The 18763-nt window shown below is 46.1% G+C and overlaps 1 protein-coding gene across 1 annotated transcript in view; it reads right to left on the minus strand.

Moving 5' to 3' along the window:
* The window catches only part of slc23a3 (solute carrier family 23 member 3), a 64887-nt gene extending 47854 nt beyond the window's left edge, over nt 1-17033 (minus strand). The window contains exons 1-2 of the mRNA XM_041201216.1: nt 16923-17033; nt 7805-7965 (exon numbers count right to left, since the gene is read on the minus strand). Coding sequence (XP_041057150.1) covers nt 7805-7965; nt 16923-17033 — 272 coding nt within the window. The remainder of the gene's footprint in view (nt 1-7804; nt 7966-16922) is intronic.
* Nucleotides 17034-18763: the final 1730 nt, after the last annotated feature.

The following is an 18763-nucleotide window of genomic DNA, read 5'->3' on the forward strand; positions in this document are numbered from 1 at the left end:
GTGAACTTGAAGCCCTTCAAAATGCCTGAAAGATTTTGCATTAGATAGTAACTTTCATACACCCCAAAGTGCTTTACAGCCAATGAAGTATTTTTCACGTGCAGTCACTGTTGTAATGGAGGGAAAACGGCAGCTCAATTTGTGCATAGTAAGATCCCCTTGTAAGGAACATATCTTTTTATTTCTGTTGGACTGTTGTAAAAGAGCATATATTTTATTTTCTGTTGGATCGGGGATTAAAATTACAATGGCTGCAGGCTGAAAGACTTGTCTACTGGAACAGGATGAGAGATATATACAATGTTGCAGTCCTGGAACAGAATGTACTATGAAAGACAGGATGGTGCCGGAAAAGAGTCCTGGACCAAGGGAGCTGCCTGGAAACAATGTTTTAATTGGCTCCTGACCAGGTGACCAGGTTTTGTGTGAGAGCAGTGCAGCAGAATAGCTCCTAGCCTGAAAGGAACAAGACCTAAAAACCCTCTCTCTTGTGTAAGATTCCAGTAATCCTATAGTAATAGCTAGCTGGCTTTTTTCCTCCTCATATCTCTATAACCTGCTCTCTCTCTCTGAAAATCCCTGTCAAGAGGCAAAAGGAAAAACAAAGGGGATAGACATTGAAAGGCAAGTGCTCAACCAATGAACTAAATACTGAAAGTGCTGGAAGACCACATCTTGTCATCACCAAGAGCTGAAAGGAATTTGGAAGTCATCGATCAAAATCAACTCATCGAATCCTGTATTTGGGATTGGTGCTATTGAACCGTTTTATCCTACCTTTAAAATCCATGTTTTGTGTGTCTTATGTGTCTTGTGTGTCTGTATAGGGATTTAAGAAGGGGTAGAGTTTAGGTTATACGGTTGGAAATTAGCAGTTCATGTGTCCTTTTTTTGCTACTGGTTAACGACAGTTTGTTCAATAAACAGTCATTTGCTTATTAAATTTATAAACCTGGTGCTCGTATTGTGTTAACCTAAATTACACAGTTCAGTGGAATTGGGGCAATCTGGTGGTTTGATCAAGCCTTTGTTGTGGCTGGGAGAGCAGTGGGACTTGATATTACAGCGCACCATTCCCAGTGAGTCATGGCACCTCAAATAACAATATAATCATCAGTTTTTAGTGATATTGGTTGAGGGATAAACATTAGCTGAACACCTCTGCTCTTCTTTGAAATAATGGTATGGTAACTTTTATGTCCACCTGAGAGGGCAGATGGGGCTTTGATTCAACATAAGGCTGAAAGGATTTGCTACAATCTTAAGCCGGAATTGCCGACTGGATGATCCATCTTGGCCTCCGTGGTCCCCAGCATCACAGGTGCCAGTCTTCAGCCAATCCGATTCACTCCACGTGATATCAAGAAATGGCTGAAGGCATTGGATACAGCAAAGGCTGGGGGCCCTGACAGTATTCCAGCAATAGTACTGAAGACTTGTGCTCCAAAACTTGATGCACCCCTAGACAAGCTGTTCCAGTATAGCTACAACACTGGCATCTACCCAGCAATATGGAAAATTGCCCAGGTATGTCCTGTACATAAAAAGCAGGACAAATCCAATTAACACCCCGTCAGTCTACTCTCTATCATCAGTAAAGTAATGGAAGGGATCATCAGCAGTGCTATCAAGTGGCACTTGCTTAGCAATAACCTGACCACTGATGCTCAGTTTGGATTCTGCCAGGGCCACTCAGCTCCTGACTTCATTACAGCCTTGTTCAAAACAGACAAAAGAGTTGAACTCCAGAATTGAGGTGAGAGTGACTGCCCTTGACCATCAAGGCCACGTTTGACCGAGTGTGACATCAAGGAGCCCTAGCAAAACTGGAGTCTATGGGAATCAGGGGGAAAACTCTCCATTGGTTGGAATCATACCTAGCTCAAAGGAAGATGGTTTTAGTTGTTGAAGGTCAATCATTTCAGTTCCAAGACTTCATTGCAGGGGTTCCTCAGGGTAGTGTCCCAGGCCTAACCATCTTCAGCTGCTTCATCAATGACCTTCCTTTCATCATTAGGTCAGAAGTGGAGATGTTCATTGATGTTTGGACAATGTTCAGCACCATTCACAACCCCTCAGATACTGAAGCAGTCCAAGTGCAGCAAGCACAATATCCAGGTTTGGGCTGACAAGTGGCAAGTAACATTTGCGCCACACAAGTGCCAGACAATGACCATCTCCAACAAGAGAGAATCTAACAATCACCCCTTGACATTCAATGGCATTACTATCACTGAATCCCCCACTATCAACGTCCTGGGGGTTATAATTGACCAGAAGCTGAACTTGACTAGTCCTATAATAGTGTGACTACAAGAGCAGGTCAGAGGCTCGGAATCCTACGACAAATTACTCACCTTCTGACTCCCCAAAGCCTGTCCACCATCTACAAGGCATAAGTCAGGAGTGTGATGGAATACTCCCCACTTGCCTGGATAAGTGCAGCTCCCACAACACTCAAGAAGCTTGACACCATCCAGGACAAAGCAGCCTGCTTGATTGGCACCCCACCCACTAACATTCAGTCCTCCCGCACAGTGGCAGCAGCGTGTACCATTCAAGTTCCCCTCCAACGCACTCACCATCCTGACTTGGAAATATATCGCCATTCCTTCACTGTCGCTGGGTCAAAATCCTGGAACTTAATTCCTAACAGCACTGTGGGTGTACCTACACCACATGGACTGCAGCGGTTCAAGAAAGCGGCTCACCACCACCTTCTCAAGGGGCAATTAGGGATGGGCAATAAATGGTGGCCCAGCCTGTGCGCCCACATCCCAAGAATGAATTTTTAAAAACTCATGGCTATAAAGTCCTTAGTAAAGGATTAAGGTTGCTGGTGATCTGGTTCCCCTTTTGAAAGTAATTATTGAAGCTCTCCTTTCAGGCAGTGCGTTACAGATCACAACCGTTCGTTACGTGAAAAATAAATTCAAGTTGTTTCCGTCCTTGTCCATTTTTTGCCAATTGCCTTAAGTCTGTGTCCTCTGGTTACTGACCTTCCTGTCACTGGACACAGTTTCTCTCTATTTATCAAAACCCAAATCTAATAAGAATGACAACACAAAGGATAAAAATGATCAAAACTGGTAATCAAGCATACTGAAGGGTGGTCTGACTGGGGCACTGAACATATTTTCCTCTGGTTTGTACACTACAGTTTTACTAGTGTTGGAGGGCAGGGCTTGATCAAAGATATGTTCTACTTACCTTATTGGCTGCCACTTTGCAGCGATTGGATCCCAAATCTCGTGAAACCTACAAATCTATTCACAGCTCTAGATCTCTTCCAACCTTGCCCTCGGCCAGCTTGACACTGGCTGTGTTGTACTTTAGTCTTCCAAGTTCATTCCCCAGAGTTCAACCCACCGAAGTGAGTGGGGATCATCTCCAAGCTCTCTTGGTGCAAGCACTAAGATAAAGGTAAAATACTGTGGATGCTGGAAATCTGAAACAAAAACAAAAAGTGCTGGAAAAGCTCAGCAGGTCTGTCAGCATCTGTGGAGAGGAAGACAGTTAATGTTTCGAGTCTGTATGACTTTTCAGAACTAAAGAAAAGTAAAAATCTGGTGAAATATATACATATAAAGCACCTCCTTTAGCCAATATCACCACCATCAACACCCCTTTGACCTTTTGTTTATGACATCTTTTGCCATCTCTCCCTTGCCTCCACCTATTGTTGGCCTTCTATCCAGCTTCATCAGTCCCACCCCCTTAAACAGTATATATTTCACCATATTTTTACTTCTCTTTAGTTCTGAAGAAGAGTCATACAGATGTGAAATGTTAACTCTGTCTTTCTCTCCACAGACACTGTCAGATCTGCTGAGTTTTTCCAGTACTTTTTATTTTTGTTTTCCTTGGAGCAGATTGCCTTTGAGAGACACAGTGACCTGAACTGCACCAAGAGACCAGGGGAACCTCAACCTAAGCTCCCAGAATGCATGAAACCAGAGAGAAAAGCTTGCAGGCATGGGTAAAAGGGCAGAGGGAGCAGACATAGAAAGGGACAAATGACTAACTATTATCAAGAGACTAATTACGGCTGAACAAGATCTTAAGGGAGAAACGTTATGGGCTACAGCGAAAGGGTGGGACTAACTGGATATCTCTTTCAAAGAGATGGCACAAATACAATGGGCCAAATGGCCTCCTCCTATGCTGCAAGAGCAAGAATGGCGATTTAACTGTAAATATCAAGCATTGACTAGAGCATTAATTGAACTTCAGCACAGAGACGCACAGTGGCAGAGCAGTCAGTGATAGCTCTGAAGAGGTTCAGAATCCAAAAGGTGGAAATCAATGTTTCACGTTAAAACCCAGGAACTGTCATGGTGCAGCAAACAAAGTGCCAATAAGCAATAAATCAAAGGCGCATTTACATCATAACTGTTACAGCGATAGTGTAAACACAGCCAGAATCCTGAGCAAGGGCCCACACTGAGACTGAAGAGAAGCAGAGTCTCTCTGTAGGGGGGGGAAAGGGACAGTGCTCTCATTCACAGTCAGTTCAGTTCTCAAATTCTGATTTACACTGCACATTATCAGTAGCGCTGTGAAGCCAAATTCTCTTTGCATGCATGCCAAACGGTTAACATAAGTGTACCTATGCTGTTCCCATTGAAGACAAAGGTTCACTGTTCAGTCGCCCCTAGTCGAATGGCAAAGGGAGCAGCCCAGTTATGATCAGCAACTGTCTAACTGCATCTTCAAGACAAAACACAAAAAAACCCTGCTTTATATCTCAACACTCAACAAGCAATTAATCGGGAATCACCTCGGGCACCCTGGCAACGTTCTGTATTTGGTCTGTACATATCAGTCCTAGACGTAACCTGCCACAGGTAAACCTTGGCTTAATGTCATATTGGCAACGGCTGCATTGGGACTTTTTGCTCTGCCATTTTATGGTCTTTTTTTAAAAAATTCATTCATGGGATGTGGGCTTCAGTGGCTGGGCCAGCATTGGTTGCCCATCTCTAGTCTGGACAGACACCCCTGTGATGATGCCCTGAGGAGGTTCTGGCCTGTCAAAGATGCAGTCCCTGAGGGTGAGACATTAGGGCAGTTGCATCTATGTGTAGCAAGTGAAGAAAGGGACTCATATTTGTACAGCACCGGCCACGTCCAAAGGGGCATCCCAAAGTGGTCCCCGACCCCTCACTGACTTTTCAAGTGCTGCTAATGTAGGCCTGGGTGCGCCAATTTGTGCACAGCAAGATCCCATCCACAGCAATGAGATAGGTGAACAGGTGTTGTTAGCTGAGGGGAAGTCAATCCAAAAATCAAATGTGATTGGAGAAAGTAAATTGAGAGGTTTTTTTAAGAGCAATGAGCTGATTCTGGTGTTATATCTGGATCCAGAACATGACATCCATTGCAAAAGAAGCCCCAGTGCTTCTACTAGAGGTTCCAGTGATGACTGCTTAGCAACAGGTGGTTTAACAAAGTTTACTTCAGAAAGAGCATGGATGTCATCATTGGCTGTAACAGTTGGGGACAGAGGATGGGTCAATTCAGGATTATTTTTATTCTTTCATGGGGATGTGGCTAGCCCAGCATTTTTTGCCCATCCCTAATTGCCCTTGAGAAGCTGATTGACAGATCGATTGATGACCCCTTCCTCAGTTAGGGATTAAGGCACCATTTATGCAAGAGCTTACATGGACGGTGAGCTTAAAGTGACCGGCAGACAGCCAGAGCTGATGTCCCATCTGTTGGTAGTGTGTGGCATCCCTGTGGACTCTAACCCTTAGACTGCCTGATGCTGTTATGAGAGTGTGAGCTTGGAGTGAGGAAAAGGTTCACTTATCCTGGTGGAACACATCAGATCATTCATCCTTTTCCTGCACTGCAGTGAGGGTCCTTTTGTGTTCTCCAGGGGCATTGACCTCCCTGGTGACCTCCTTTCAGGCTGGCGTGGTCAGGTGGGAGGGCCTCCAGCTCCCATCCCGAGGAAGGAGGACCTCCTGCCATTCCTGGGAAAACTGCAGGAGAATCCCTAGGGAGGCCTCACTGGACTGTGGAGTGGAGGGTTTAGTCCTTTTTGGGCCCCACGGAGTACCTGAACAGCACAACGCCTTCAGTGGGTGAATGTGTGTGCCGGTGTCACTTCCCTCCAGGATCCAGAGGAACGTGAGGAGGGGGTGTCCAGCCCCTTTGATCCAGCTCTCCCACTCCATCAGATCCTGGCTGATCTGACATGCACAAAGTGTCCCTCCCCAAAGGAAATCTAAAACGGGGATCGGCAGCTCATCTCTGTTAGGTCCTGTCGCTGAACATACCTTTTGTTCTTTCCCCCACCCCCCCAAACCCCCTCCCGCCGCCACCTCTGCATTTGTTTAAAACCTGTCACATCCCAAACCTTTTCCAGTTCTGAAGAAAGGGCAAAAAACCTGAACCGTTCAATCTTTTCTCTCCCTGACCTGCTGAGCATTGTCAGCCTCCTCTGTTCATATTTCAGAGTTCTTAAAATTCATTCACGGGATGTGGGTGTCGCTGGCTGGGCCAGCATTTATTGCCCATCCCGAACTGCCCTTGTTCAGAAGGCATTTAAGAGCCAACCACATTGCTGTGAGGTTGGAGTCACATATGGGCCAAGCCAGATAAGGATGGCAGATTTCCCTCCCATTAGTGAACCTGATGGGTTTTTACGACAATTGGCAATGGTTTCACTGTCATCATTAGACTTTTAATTCCAGGTTTTTACTGAATTCAAATTGCACCATCTGCTGTGGTGAGATTCGAACCAGGGTCACAAGAGCATTAAAATAAAAGCAAAATACTGCGGATGCTGGAAATCTAGAACAAAAACAAAAGTACCTGGAAAAACTCAGCAGGTCTGACAGCATCTGAGGAGAGGGATACAGTTGACGTTTCGAGTTCGTATGACCCTTCATCAGAACTAAGACATATAGAAATGAGATGAAGAATAAGCTGGTAGAAGAGGGTGCTCGATGGGGGGGGGGGGCAGTGATAGGTGGAGGCCAAGAAGAGATTGCCAAAGATGTCATAGACTAAAGGACAAAGGGGTGTTGACGGTGGTGTTATTGGCTAAAGGATGTGCTAATGGGGACATTAAGGGAAGCAAGCAGGACAAGCTAGTGGCAGATCTATTGTTTCATCTCCACCTTTTAGCCCATTTTGATCCCTTCCTCCCACACCCACTAAGGCCATCTGCCACTAGCTTGCTTCCCTTAATGTCCCCATTAGCACATCCTTTAGGTAATATCACCACTGTCAACACCCCTTTGTCCTTTTGTCTTTGGCAGTCTCTTCTTGGCCTCTACCTATCACTGGCCCCCTATCGAGCTCTCCTGTCCCAACCCCTTCTACCAGCTTAAATTTAATCTCATTTGTATATGTCTTAGTTCTGATGAAGGGTCATACAGATTCAAAACATCAACTGTATCCCTCTCTGCAGGTGCTCTCAGACCCGCTGAGTTTTTCCAGATATTTTTAGTTTTGTTCCCAAGAGCATTACCCTGGGCCTCTGGAATACTAGTTAGTGACAATACCACTATCATTCAATTCAGAATTCAGTTTAACCCCTCAGCTTCACCAACCTTTTGGGGAAGAGTTTCTGGATTTCCACCACCCTTTGTGTGGAGAAGCGATTCCTCTGATCAGCCTGGTTCTAATTATCAGGTGATGTACCCTTGTTCTGGACTCCCGCTTTGTCCCCCCCAAGCAGAGGAACTAGCATCTTTCTTTTCCACCATATTGAATCCCTTTTATCCCCTCGAATTATACCGATGGGAGTTTGTGAATGGGAGTGATGAGCATTTGGAAAGCTGATTACCTGCAGCCCAGGGTGGTTTGCAGCAGAGTGGAGATGCCAGAGGCGAAGAGGCTGGTGGCCATGAATTGGTAGCCATGTTGGCGAGCATGCTGGTCCGATGGGAGGGCATCAATGAGGAGGCAGTGGATAGTCTGTACGAGGGCCGCCTGCACCAACACATGCTGGGGAAAGAGAAAGATCAGGTAATTACTACAACAATGACAAACCACTTATAGCGTTTATATAGCACCTGTAATGTAGTGAAATCTAGCAAGGCAGTTTTCAGGGGTGTAATCAAACAAAGTTGGACAGCGATCCACATACGGAGACACACGGACAGGTCACAGAATCATACGATGGCTACAATTCTGAATCTCTGTGGATTGCCATCTTAACCTGGTGGAGAGGCTTCTGACTCTGACAATCCTTTGAGCTATCGATGAAGATGTTAAAGGAAAGTTCTATTCTGATCTTGATGTCCTCGCTGTCATCCCTAAAGGTGAAATGTTCAATTTCCTGTGGCATTTTAATGCCAGGATTGGCCGTGACTCTGGTGTCTGAAAAGGAACCATTGGGAAAAACGGGCTGGGAAAAGCCAATGTAACTGGTGTCCTCCTGCTGACAAAGTGAGCTCAGTGTGGCCTCATTATAACAAACACCCTCCTCCACCTCCCCAGGAGGACAAATACAAAACCACATAGAGGCATCCTAGATCAAAGCATTGACACCTCCTGGATTACATCACTGTTCAGGTCAAAGATCTAAGTGATGTTTGTATCACTCGATCCATGCAGGCAACTGATGTCTGCTGGACAGATCATTGACTTGTTCAATCGGTGATGAACATTCACCTGGCAGCAAGACAACACAAGGCCCAAAAGGCCCGAGAGGAAGGTCAATGTCTCAGCCCTAAAGCAGCCTGACTGAAAAGAGAATTCCAAATGCATCTCACCACCCATCAGGAAAATCTTCACACATCCAACTCCACTCCGGATCAGTGGGTCAAATAAAGTCAACTGTATTAGACTCCTTTTATTTTTTTTATCATTCATAGGATGTAGGCATCACTTGCCAGGCCAGCATTTATTGCCCATCCCTAGTTGCCCTAGTTCAGAGGGCACTTAAGAGTCAACTACATTGCTGTGGGTCTGGAGTCACATGTAGACCAGACCAGGTAAGGGCAGCAGATTTCCTTCCCTAAAGGGCATTAGTGAACCAGATGGGTTTTTACAACATTCGACAATGGTTTCATGGTCGTCATTAGACTTTTAATTCCAGATTCTTATTGAATTCAAATTCCACCATCTGCCATGGCGGGATTCAAACCCAAGTCCCCAGAGCATTACCCTGGCTCTCTGGATTATTAGTGCAGCAACAACACCATCACCTCCATCGCCTCCTGTGGCCAGACCATTAGGTTCAAGCATCATCACCACCAGGGCTGGTTCAACCAAAATGATCCTGAAACATTTGACCTCCTGGAACAAAAAAACGAGACTTCGTTGTCTGGCAGAAGAATCCAAGGTCACAGGCCAAGAAAGCAACATTCCAGCAGCTCAATGCTGATGACCAAAGACAAATCCGGAGGATAAAGGACATGGGGTGGGAAGGGAAAGCTCTCAGGAAGTCCAACAATATGCTGATCGTCATGACGTGCAAAGATTTGTTGAAGCCACCGGGGCCATCTGTAGACCAAGGTCGATGGACAACATCCCCTTCACTCACAGGATGGTGTTTCTCTTATTAAAGATCACAACACCATCCATCAACGCTGGAAAGGATAGTTTCAATAGCTCCTCAATCGTGAATCCACAATGGCACCCGAAGCTCTCCAGCCTATCCCCCAGTGCCCTGTGGTAGAATCCACTGGTGAAACACCATCGATGGGAGAGCTGAAACATGTAATCAAACAGATGATAAGCAGCAAAGCCTGCGGCCCTGATGGTACTCCAGCTGAGCTCTTCAAAGCTGGTGGGCTTTTTGCTCAAATCCAGACTCCATGCACTCATCCTATGGATTTAGGGGGGGGAAAAGAACTCCCCCCACAACCCCAATCAGCCTAACTTGCCCAACCCCCCCACCCCTCAACACCCTCAACCCACCCAAACCCCCCCCAAGCTGCGTCCCTAACCACCCCCCTCACCCCCCAACCCACCCTGCCCCCTCAACTTCAGGAATGCGACAATTGTAACTATCTTCAAGAAAGGAGATAATCCATTCTGTGGAAACTATCGAGCTTTTTCCCTCTTGTCCATAGTCAGGTAAATCCTTACACACATTCTCCTGTGGCTGAAGAAATCCTCCCAGGGACACAATGTGGCTTTAGACCTTCCAGAGGATCCTTGAACATGGTCTCTGCTGCCAGACAAATCCAAGAAAAATATCGAGAACACCAGAAATTCTTCATTTCATTCATTGACCTGATCAAGGCATTTGACTCAGTAAATCACGAGGCTTTGTGGAATGTGCCCCATAGATTTGGATGTCTAAGAAACTCCATCACAATCCTGCAATTGCTTCATGATGATATGACTGCAACTGTCTTGAGTGGGAGATCTGAATCAGATACCTTCAACATCTGGACTGGGGTCAAGCAAGGCTGTGTGATAGTCCCCATACTGTTTACAATCTACCTGACAGTGGTTATTCACCTCATCAGCTACCCTCCGATGCCAGTATTAAATATTGTTTGGAGTGAAAACCCTTTAACTTCTGTCACCTCCGTGCCAAAAACTAAACTGACCACTATAGACATACATGATCTACAGTTTGCGAATGACTGCAGTGTCGTTGGTCACTCTGCACCAGATTTGCAAGCCTCTCTCGATCTCTTCAATCCGGCATACAAGAACCTCAACCTGTCCTTGAATGTTGTCAGAAAAAAACTTGTATCAACCCACATCTGGTCAGCCAAATATTCCACCTCCCCATACATGTTGAAGGAGAGACTCTGGAATATGTTGAGCATTCCCCATACCTTGGCAACCAGTTCTCTCAAAAGGCCACCATTGACGAGGAGATCCAACACCGGATCAGCTGCACCAGCTCAGCCTTCTACAATCTACAGCAAGTGTTTGACAACAAAGACCCCCGCAAGTCAACAAAAGTCCTCGTGTACAGCGCAGCTGGTGTCACTTCAGCCCAGTGCTGCAGTGAGACCTGGATTGTGTATCAGGGTCACAAAAAGCATTAGAGAAATTCCATCAGCAATGTCTCCACCACATCCTCTGGATTCAGTGGGAGGACCATTGAGCAAATGCTGTTGCCCTTCTTGAAGCCAACTCCACAGGTATACAGGCAAAACTCCTGAAAGATCAATTATGATGGACTGGATACTGTGTCCAGATGGCTTAAAACCATCTTCTCTGCCAGGTCCTGTTTTCACAACTCTCAAATGGCTGTCATTACAGAGACAACAAAAAAAAAACTTCCAAAACACTCTGAAGCTCTCCTTGAAGCATTGAGACTAATGACAGAACCAATTGTTCAAAATAGCGACAACTTGTCCATCGAGCTGCATCAGGCTCTGAGTCTCAAGGTCTTAATGATGAGGCAGATCAGCAGTAGAGAAGGAAAGAAAAGGAAGCAAACCCTGCGCTCCAGATTGCGCTACCTCGTGGGACATCTTGTCCCATGGGACCAATGACCTGTGGGTCAAGAATTGGCCTGTTCAGCCACATGAAGACCCATTGCGACCCTGAGTAGACGTCATCCTCAAATCAAGGGACAGCCAGTGATGATGACAGCATAGGATGGGGCTATTCTGCTGGTCCCTGTCCCCGGTTTTTCCCTGTATCCATGCAAATTGGTTCTCTCAGGTAATTACCCAACTGTCTTTTGAGAGGCACAATTAAATCGGCCTCCTCCACACTCTCAGGTGGCTGAAAACTCAGTCAAGGAGGTTGATTTTAAGGAGGGTCTTAAAGGAGGAGAGAGAGCTAGAGAGGTTTCACGAAAGAATTCCAGAGCTGAGGACAGAGGCAGCCGAAGGCTATGACTGCCAATGGTGGAATGATTAAAATCAGTGATACGCAAGAGGCCAGAACTGAATGAGCACAGAGACCTCGGAGAGTTGCTAGGCTGAAGGAGTTACAGAGATAGGGAGAGGTTGGGCCAGGGAGAAATTTGAAAACAAGGGTAAAAATTTTCAACTTAAATTTCTTGTCGTTTCTTCTGACTTTTGCACCCAAGGAATAGGTATCCCCTTTGGGGGGGGGGGGGGTTAGGGATCAGGAAAATAGACCCTTATCCTTCAATGCAATGTCATTACTGTGGTGTTAGTGGGTGATTCCGGAATTAGAGATAGGATAGTCCACAGGAGTGGGTCAGTGCTTCAATCAAGTGGCTCATAAACATCAACAGGAGACAAAATGCTAAACTACGTCACAGAATCAGAGTTTTTACAGTGCAGAAGGAGGCCATTCAGCCCTTCATGTCTACACCAGCTCTTCGAATGAGAAATTTACTTCATGCCATTCTCCCACCTTCTCCTACTAACCCTGCACATTCTTCCTTTCCAAATACCAGTCTAGCTCCCTTTCGAATGTCCCAACTGAACCTGCTTCCACCACACTCACAGGCATTCCAGGCCTAAACACTTACTAAACTTACTAAATAATGGTTGTGTGAAAAAGATTTAGTTCAAATTGCTTTTGCTTCTTTTGCCAACTGCTTTAAATCTATGCTCTCTATCCTTCCACCAATGAGAACAGTTTCTCCCTATCTACTTTATCCAGAGCCCTCATGATTTTGAATATCTCTATCAAATCCCCTCTCAACCTTCTCTCCTCCATGGAAAACAGTCCTAATTTCTCCAATCTACCTTTATAACTAAGTCCCTTATCTGCATGGAACCGTTCTCATGAATCTTTTCTAAACTATCTCCAATATCTTCAATTCTTTCCTAAAGCGTGGGGCCCAGAATTAGACGCAATTTCCTAGCTGAGGCCGAACTAGTGTCTTATACAAGTTTAACATGACATTCTTGCTCTTGCACTGCATGTCTCGATTAACAAAGTCTAGGATACTGTATTAAACTGTACCTAAGCTTCCTTCGATTGATCCTTGAGACATGCCATTGTTCATATTAACTGACCTAATATTCCACTTAATTCACTAATTTTCAATTATAGGTATCATCACAATGCAGATGAAAGGTTAACCCAGACAGCAGTGATGTGGAGTCACATGAACTGTGCCATTCAATAGTTGGTTTGAGTATTGCTTTGATAATGGAAAGCAGAAAGTGACGTTTAAAGGGCAAGGGTCCTTTCTGGTGACTGGAGACCAATTAATGATTGGCAGAAGTTAAGAAATAGGAACAGGAGGAGGCCATTTGGCCCTACTTTGAGTCTGTTCCGCCATTCATATCTGGCTTTCCATCTCAACTCTGCATCCCTCCCATATCCCTTCAGGAATTTGAATTCCTGTTAAAAGCTGTAAAAAGGTAAAAAATCTACGGTGGAAGTTAGTTCCTGTGACTGGGCAGGCCCCCAGCCTCCCTCACATCGCTTCTGTCCAGGAAGCCCACTGCTATTTTGGTGGAATAAGGCACTTAACTGAGCAGTGGTCAGGCCTCCCACACAATCAAGGCCCCAGTAAGGTGGAAATCCAGCACCCTCAAGAGCTGCAGGCCAATCAGAGGCTGGCAGCTCTCCATTGCCAAGATCAATGGCTTTTTGTTCTTTCATGGGAGGTGGGTGTCGCTGGCAAGACCAAAATCTGTTGCCCATCTGTAATTGCCCCTTGAGCTTTGAGTGGTTTGCGAGGCCATTTCCAAGTCAGCAACATTGCTGTGCATCGGGAGTCACATGTCTTAGAGTCATAGAGTTTTACAGCACGGGAAAAAGCCCTTCGGCCCATCGTGTCCATGCCGGTTATCAAACCCCTATCCACTCTAATCCCATTTTCCAGCACTTGGCCTGTAGCCCTGCATGCTACAGTGTTTCAGGTGGTCATCTAAATACTTTTTAAATGTTGTGTGTGTTCCTGCCTCTAACACCCCCTCAGGCAGTGAATTCCAACTACCCCCCCATCCTCAAATCCCCTCTAAACCTCCTGCCCCTTACCTTAAATCCCCCTGGTTATTGATCCCTCCACTAAAGGGGAAAAGTTTCTTCCTATCTCCGCTCCTCATCATTTTATATACCTCAATCCGGTCTCCCCTCAGCCACGTAGACCAGAAGATTTCCTTCCCCAAAGGACTTCAGTGAACCAGATGGGTTTTTACAAGAACTGATGATAGCTGTCATGGTCACCATTTCTGAGACTAACTTTAAATTCCAGATTTATTAATAGAATTCAGATTCCACCTGTTGCCTTGGTGGGTTTGGAACCCATGCCCCAAAATCCAGTCTCCAGATTACTGGTCTAGTGACCTTACCCCTAACACCACCTGCTCCACAGCAGGGCAATTGCTTTGATAATGCTCTCCCATCACCAGGGATCATCCCTGGATTCCTGGAGACAAGCGAGTTGGTGGGGGGGGGATGGAAATGGGGTCCTCGAGGAGGAGGTTGCCAGCAAGGGGGAGAGGGTCAGATGAAAGGACAGGGGGGCTGACTTTCAGTGGTCCTGTTCCCCCACCCCCCTGCCTTCCTGAGGCCAGGTCCCTCGATCAGGCACTGAGTGCCTGTGAACGAGGGACCTTCCCAGCAAACTTGGCAGGGTTTGCTGGTTGGCTTCTGGGAGGTGTGGGAGACCTTTGCAAATCATGTTAAATCTCTGAGCCACCATTAAATCTCAGTGGGCTCAGGGATAATTGGCTTTAAGTAGTTCATTCACGAGCCTAATTGACATCCTGCCTCCAGTGAGTGGGATTCCTGCATCGGGCTGCTCCTGAGCCCCAATAAGTTTTCCTGATACCAGGAATCAGACGCAGGTACACTCGCCCAATTCTCTCAGTCGACCCCAACTACCCCCCACCAACCCTCACCTCTATCCAGGGTGGCCAAACCTTATGAAACAAAATAAGGGACATCTTGACCCATGGGATTGGGGTGGGGGCTGGGGGATGCTGTGAGAGTTGGTAAGCATGAGAGTGGTTGGGGAGGGGGGGGAGGAGATTCAGCATGGAAAGTGGTGGGGAGGGCGTGTCTCGAGAGCACAGTGACAAGGGGAGGTTTAAGATCAACTGAAACTTACAAGTTATCTCATTGAGTCACAACATTATCCTCTCCCTGCCTCACTCACTTTCAGTCCTGCCCAAATCACTCAAACTCACCCTGGAGACCCCCGGAATCAGTCTCCTTCAGCTTGTCCTAGCAATAAGGGATAAAAGATATCCCTTAAGGGACATGGGACACAATTGGTCAAAATGAGGGACAATCCCTTAAAATAAGTTGGTCACCCGTGGTATCAGTTAAAATGCGTGTGAAGCTGTCAGATTGCTGTAAAATCCCAACTGACTCACTAACGTCCTTAGCCAGTCTGCTCTATGGGTGACTCCAGTTCCGCGCAGCAATGTGGCTGATTCTTAGCTGCCCTATGTAGTGGCCCTCATAACTCACCCAGTTGTATCGATGCCCATTGTGGGCAATTTGAATTTATGTCACACCTTTTATAACTTACTGCATCCCAAATTACTTCATGGACAATGAGGTAATTTAAAAGGGTAGTTAGTCACTGTGTGATGTAAGAAACTCATAAGAACATAAGAATATAAGAAATAGAAGCAGGAGTAGACCACACGGCCCATCTAGCCTGCTCTGCTATTCAATATGATCATGGTTGACCTTGGGCTTCAACTCCATTTTCTTGCCCACTCCCTATATCCCTTAATCCTGGAATTCCCTTCCTAACAGCACTGTGGGTAGACCTACATGACATGGACTGCAGTGGTTCAAGAAGGCAGCTCACCACCGCCTTCTCAAGGGGCAGTTAGGGATGGGCAATAAATGCTGGCCCAGCCAGCGAAGCCCACATCCTGTGAATGAAATTTTTTTAAAAATTCCCTGAGAGACCAAAAATCTGTCTGTCCCAGCTTTAAATGTATTCAATGATGGAGTGTCCACAACCCTTTGGGGTAGAGAATTCCGAAGATTCACAACCCTTTGAGTGAAGTCATTTCTCCTCATCTCAATCCCAAATGATCGGCCCCTTATCCTGAGACTGTGCCCATGTTTTAGGCTCCCCGAACAGCAGAAACAATCTCTCTGCCCTGTCAAGCCCCTTCAGAATTTTGTATGTTTCAATGAGATCGCCTCTCATTCTTCTAAACTCCAGAGAATATCGGCCCAATTTACTCAGCCTCCCATCATAGGGCAACCCCATCATCCCAGGGGCCAATTTAGTGAAACTTCACTGTATCACCTCCAGTGCAAGTATATCCTTTGTTAAATGTGGAGACCAAAACTGCAAAGAGTACTCCAGATGTGGTCCCACCAAAACCCTGTGCAACTGTAGCAAGACTTCTTTATCCTTGTACTCCAATCTCCTAGCCCTATTTGCCTTCCTTACTGCTTGCTGCACCTGCACGCTAACTTTCTGTATCCCTTGTACCAAGTGTCTTTGAACATCAAGACACTCAGGCTGTTAAGTTGTGCACACCAAGGTTCCAGAAGCTATGGGTAAGCGATAAATGCTGACCTTGTCAACCGTGCCTGTATCCTGAGCATAAATGTATTTTTTTAAATCTTAAAAATTTATACAGTCACCTGCACATGAGTCATCGCAGGACTGCTGTGTGTACAACTCTACCCAAGCATTAAGTAAAATGTCATTCAGTAATCACAGGGTGAATTATTACAAGCCTGCCAGGTAAACAAGTCAATGGAGAAATTTGAACACTGTAAAGACAATGAAAAAAGCAACCACAGCCTTACAATCAACTGCAACATCTTGCATTTGCATAGTGCCGGTAATGTAGAAAAATCCCAAGTCTCTTTGCAAGAGCATTATCCAACAAAATCTGGCACCAAGCCATGTTAGAAAGTTTTAGAACAGGTGACCTAAAGTTTGGTCAAAGATGAGGATTTTAAAGAACGTCTTAAAGGAGAGAGAGGAAGGGACTTAGAGAGGTTTAGGGAGGGTATTCCAGAGCTCGTTTCCTAGACATCTGAAGGCACAATCATCAATGGTGGAGTGATGGGAATCAGGGATGTGCACATGGCTTTGCTCTGTTGAGTTAACACTTCCGTACCTGCACAGCAAACAAAGTGCTGAGGGTCCAGGGAGGCTGTCGGTGAAAGGGGTATCTGACGATCTCAGTCTTCTTCTTTGGGCTTTGCTCTGTGCTTTGTTTGTCCTCCATGTCCCACCTCATCATCAGTCCACTTCCTCACTTCTCACCGGAGGCTGACATTGTTGGACAGCTTCAGGCTTCTTGTTGGCTTGTATTACACAAAAGGCTGAGTGCGAGAGATGAAAAGAGAATGTGAGAGGCAGAGAGAATGAGGGGTAGAGAGAGAGAGAGAGGGAGAGAGAGAGAGAGAAAGAGAGAAAAAGTGTGCTGATCTCTTGAGCAGTCCAATGAAGTCTGCTTGACCCTTGCCTCTTCAGCGTGTGTTGACTGGGATCAGTCAGGAATAAATTTAACATTAACCCGGGTGATCCAACTGGATAACCTCAGCTTATTTTAATGGTCATTAGAGGCATCCCTGCTTTGCACTTTATAGTCCGATTAACTATATCAGGATTACAAACAAATAAAGGGCATTGTTCCTGACTGAGCATCTGTTGTTAATCCATATTCCTTATCATGGTTTCCAAAGTTACCTGGAACCTGGGGATTAGGCAGCATTTAATTGTAAACTGACTTTGGACAATGCCTCAGACCAAACAACGCTGCCAATTTCCATTTTCAACATAGTATAAATGTCTCAAAGCGCTTCACAGAAATGTTACGAAGGCAATTTTAAACTGAGCCAGAATGAGAGATTGGCAAATTCTTGGTCAAATAGATATATTTTAAAGCGGGAGAGATAGAGAGGCTGTAAGGTGGAAAACCTCAGGGAGGGAATTCCACAGCTTAGGGCCCAGGCAGCTGAAGACACGGCCACTAGTGGTGGAGCGATTGAAATCGGAGATGCACTAGAGGACAGAATCGGAGGAGTACAGAAATCTCGGAGGGTTGTAGGATTAGAGAATGTTACAGAGAGATGGAGGGGAGAGCCCATGGAGGGATTTGAAATCAAGGAAGACGGAGCCATTGGATGTCATAAGGCTGGGGTGATAGGTTTTGAACAAGTTGGAATTGAGAAGGGCAAAGTCTGGGAGGACTTAGGAGAAAAGAGAGGAATAAGGAGGAGAGGACATGATGTAAGTGCCCATTACAAGGACATTCCTGCACGTCGTCTGCCCCTCCCCAATGCCCCCCGCCACCCCCTACCCCCCACAATTATTGGGCATCAGCTATCTTAGACCATTGCCACATAGCCTACCGCAACCCTCCCTGGCTGGCAATGGGGAAATGAGGGCACTACCTGAGTGTACTAAAGGAACTCCAGATGGGTCGTCAGAACTGGGGGTGGGGGAATGGGAGGAGGCTGATGGGAGAGAATTGCATTGGCATCTGAAGGTTCAACGGGAATCAGTGATAAATTGGGTTCCATTCTCCTGCCAGTTCGCCCACAGACCCACAAGGCTCATGGACCCTTGCTCCCTCCACTACTGCCAAATCCAAACAACCGTCAATATGGTCAGACCCTGCCTGCTCCATCTTCCTTACTTAACAAAGCCCCCATCCTCAGACATGTTGGACCTGTGTCCCAGGCTTCTACCAATATTCTGATCCAGAGGTTCCGCCCCCACCCCCCCAGCATTGATGCTCACAAACCCCTTTGTGTTCCCAGGGCTCCCTGAACCCCCAGCCATCCTGGGAGCTCTGTACTCCTCATATCTAGCCTCTTGCGCATGCCCGATTTTATATGTTCATCATTGGCAGTCATGCCTTCAACGGCCTGGACCCTAAACTCTGAAATTCTCTCCCTAAATCTCTCCGTCTCTCTACCTCTATCTCTGCTCCATTAAGTTGCTCCTTAA

This window comes from Carcharodon carcharias, chromosome 12 (assembly GCF_017639515.1).
Source record: "Carcharodon carcharias isolate sCarCar2 chromosome 12, sCarCar2.pri, whole genome shotgun sequence".
Taxonomy (NCBI): domain Eukaryota; kingdom Metazoa; phylum Chordata; class Chondrichthyes; order Lamniformes; family Lamnidae; genus Carcharodon; species Carcharodon carcharias.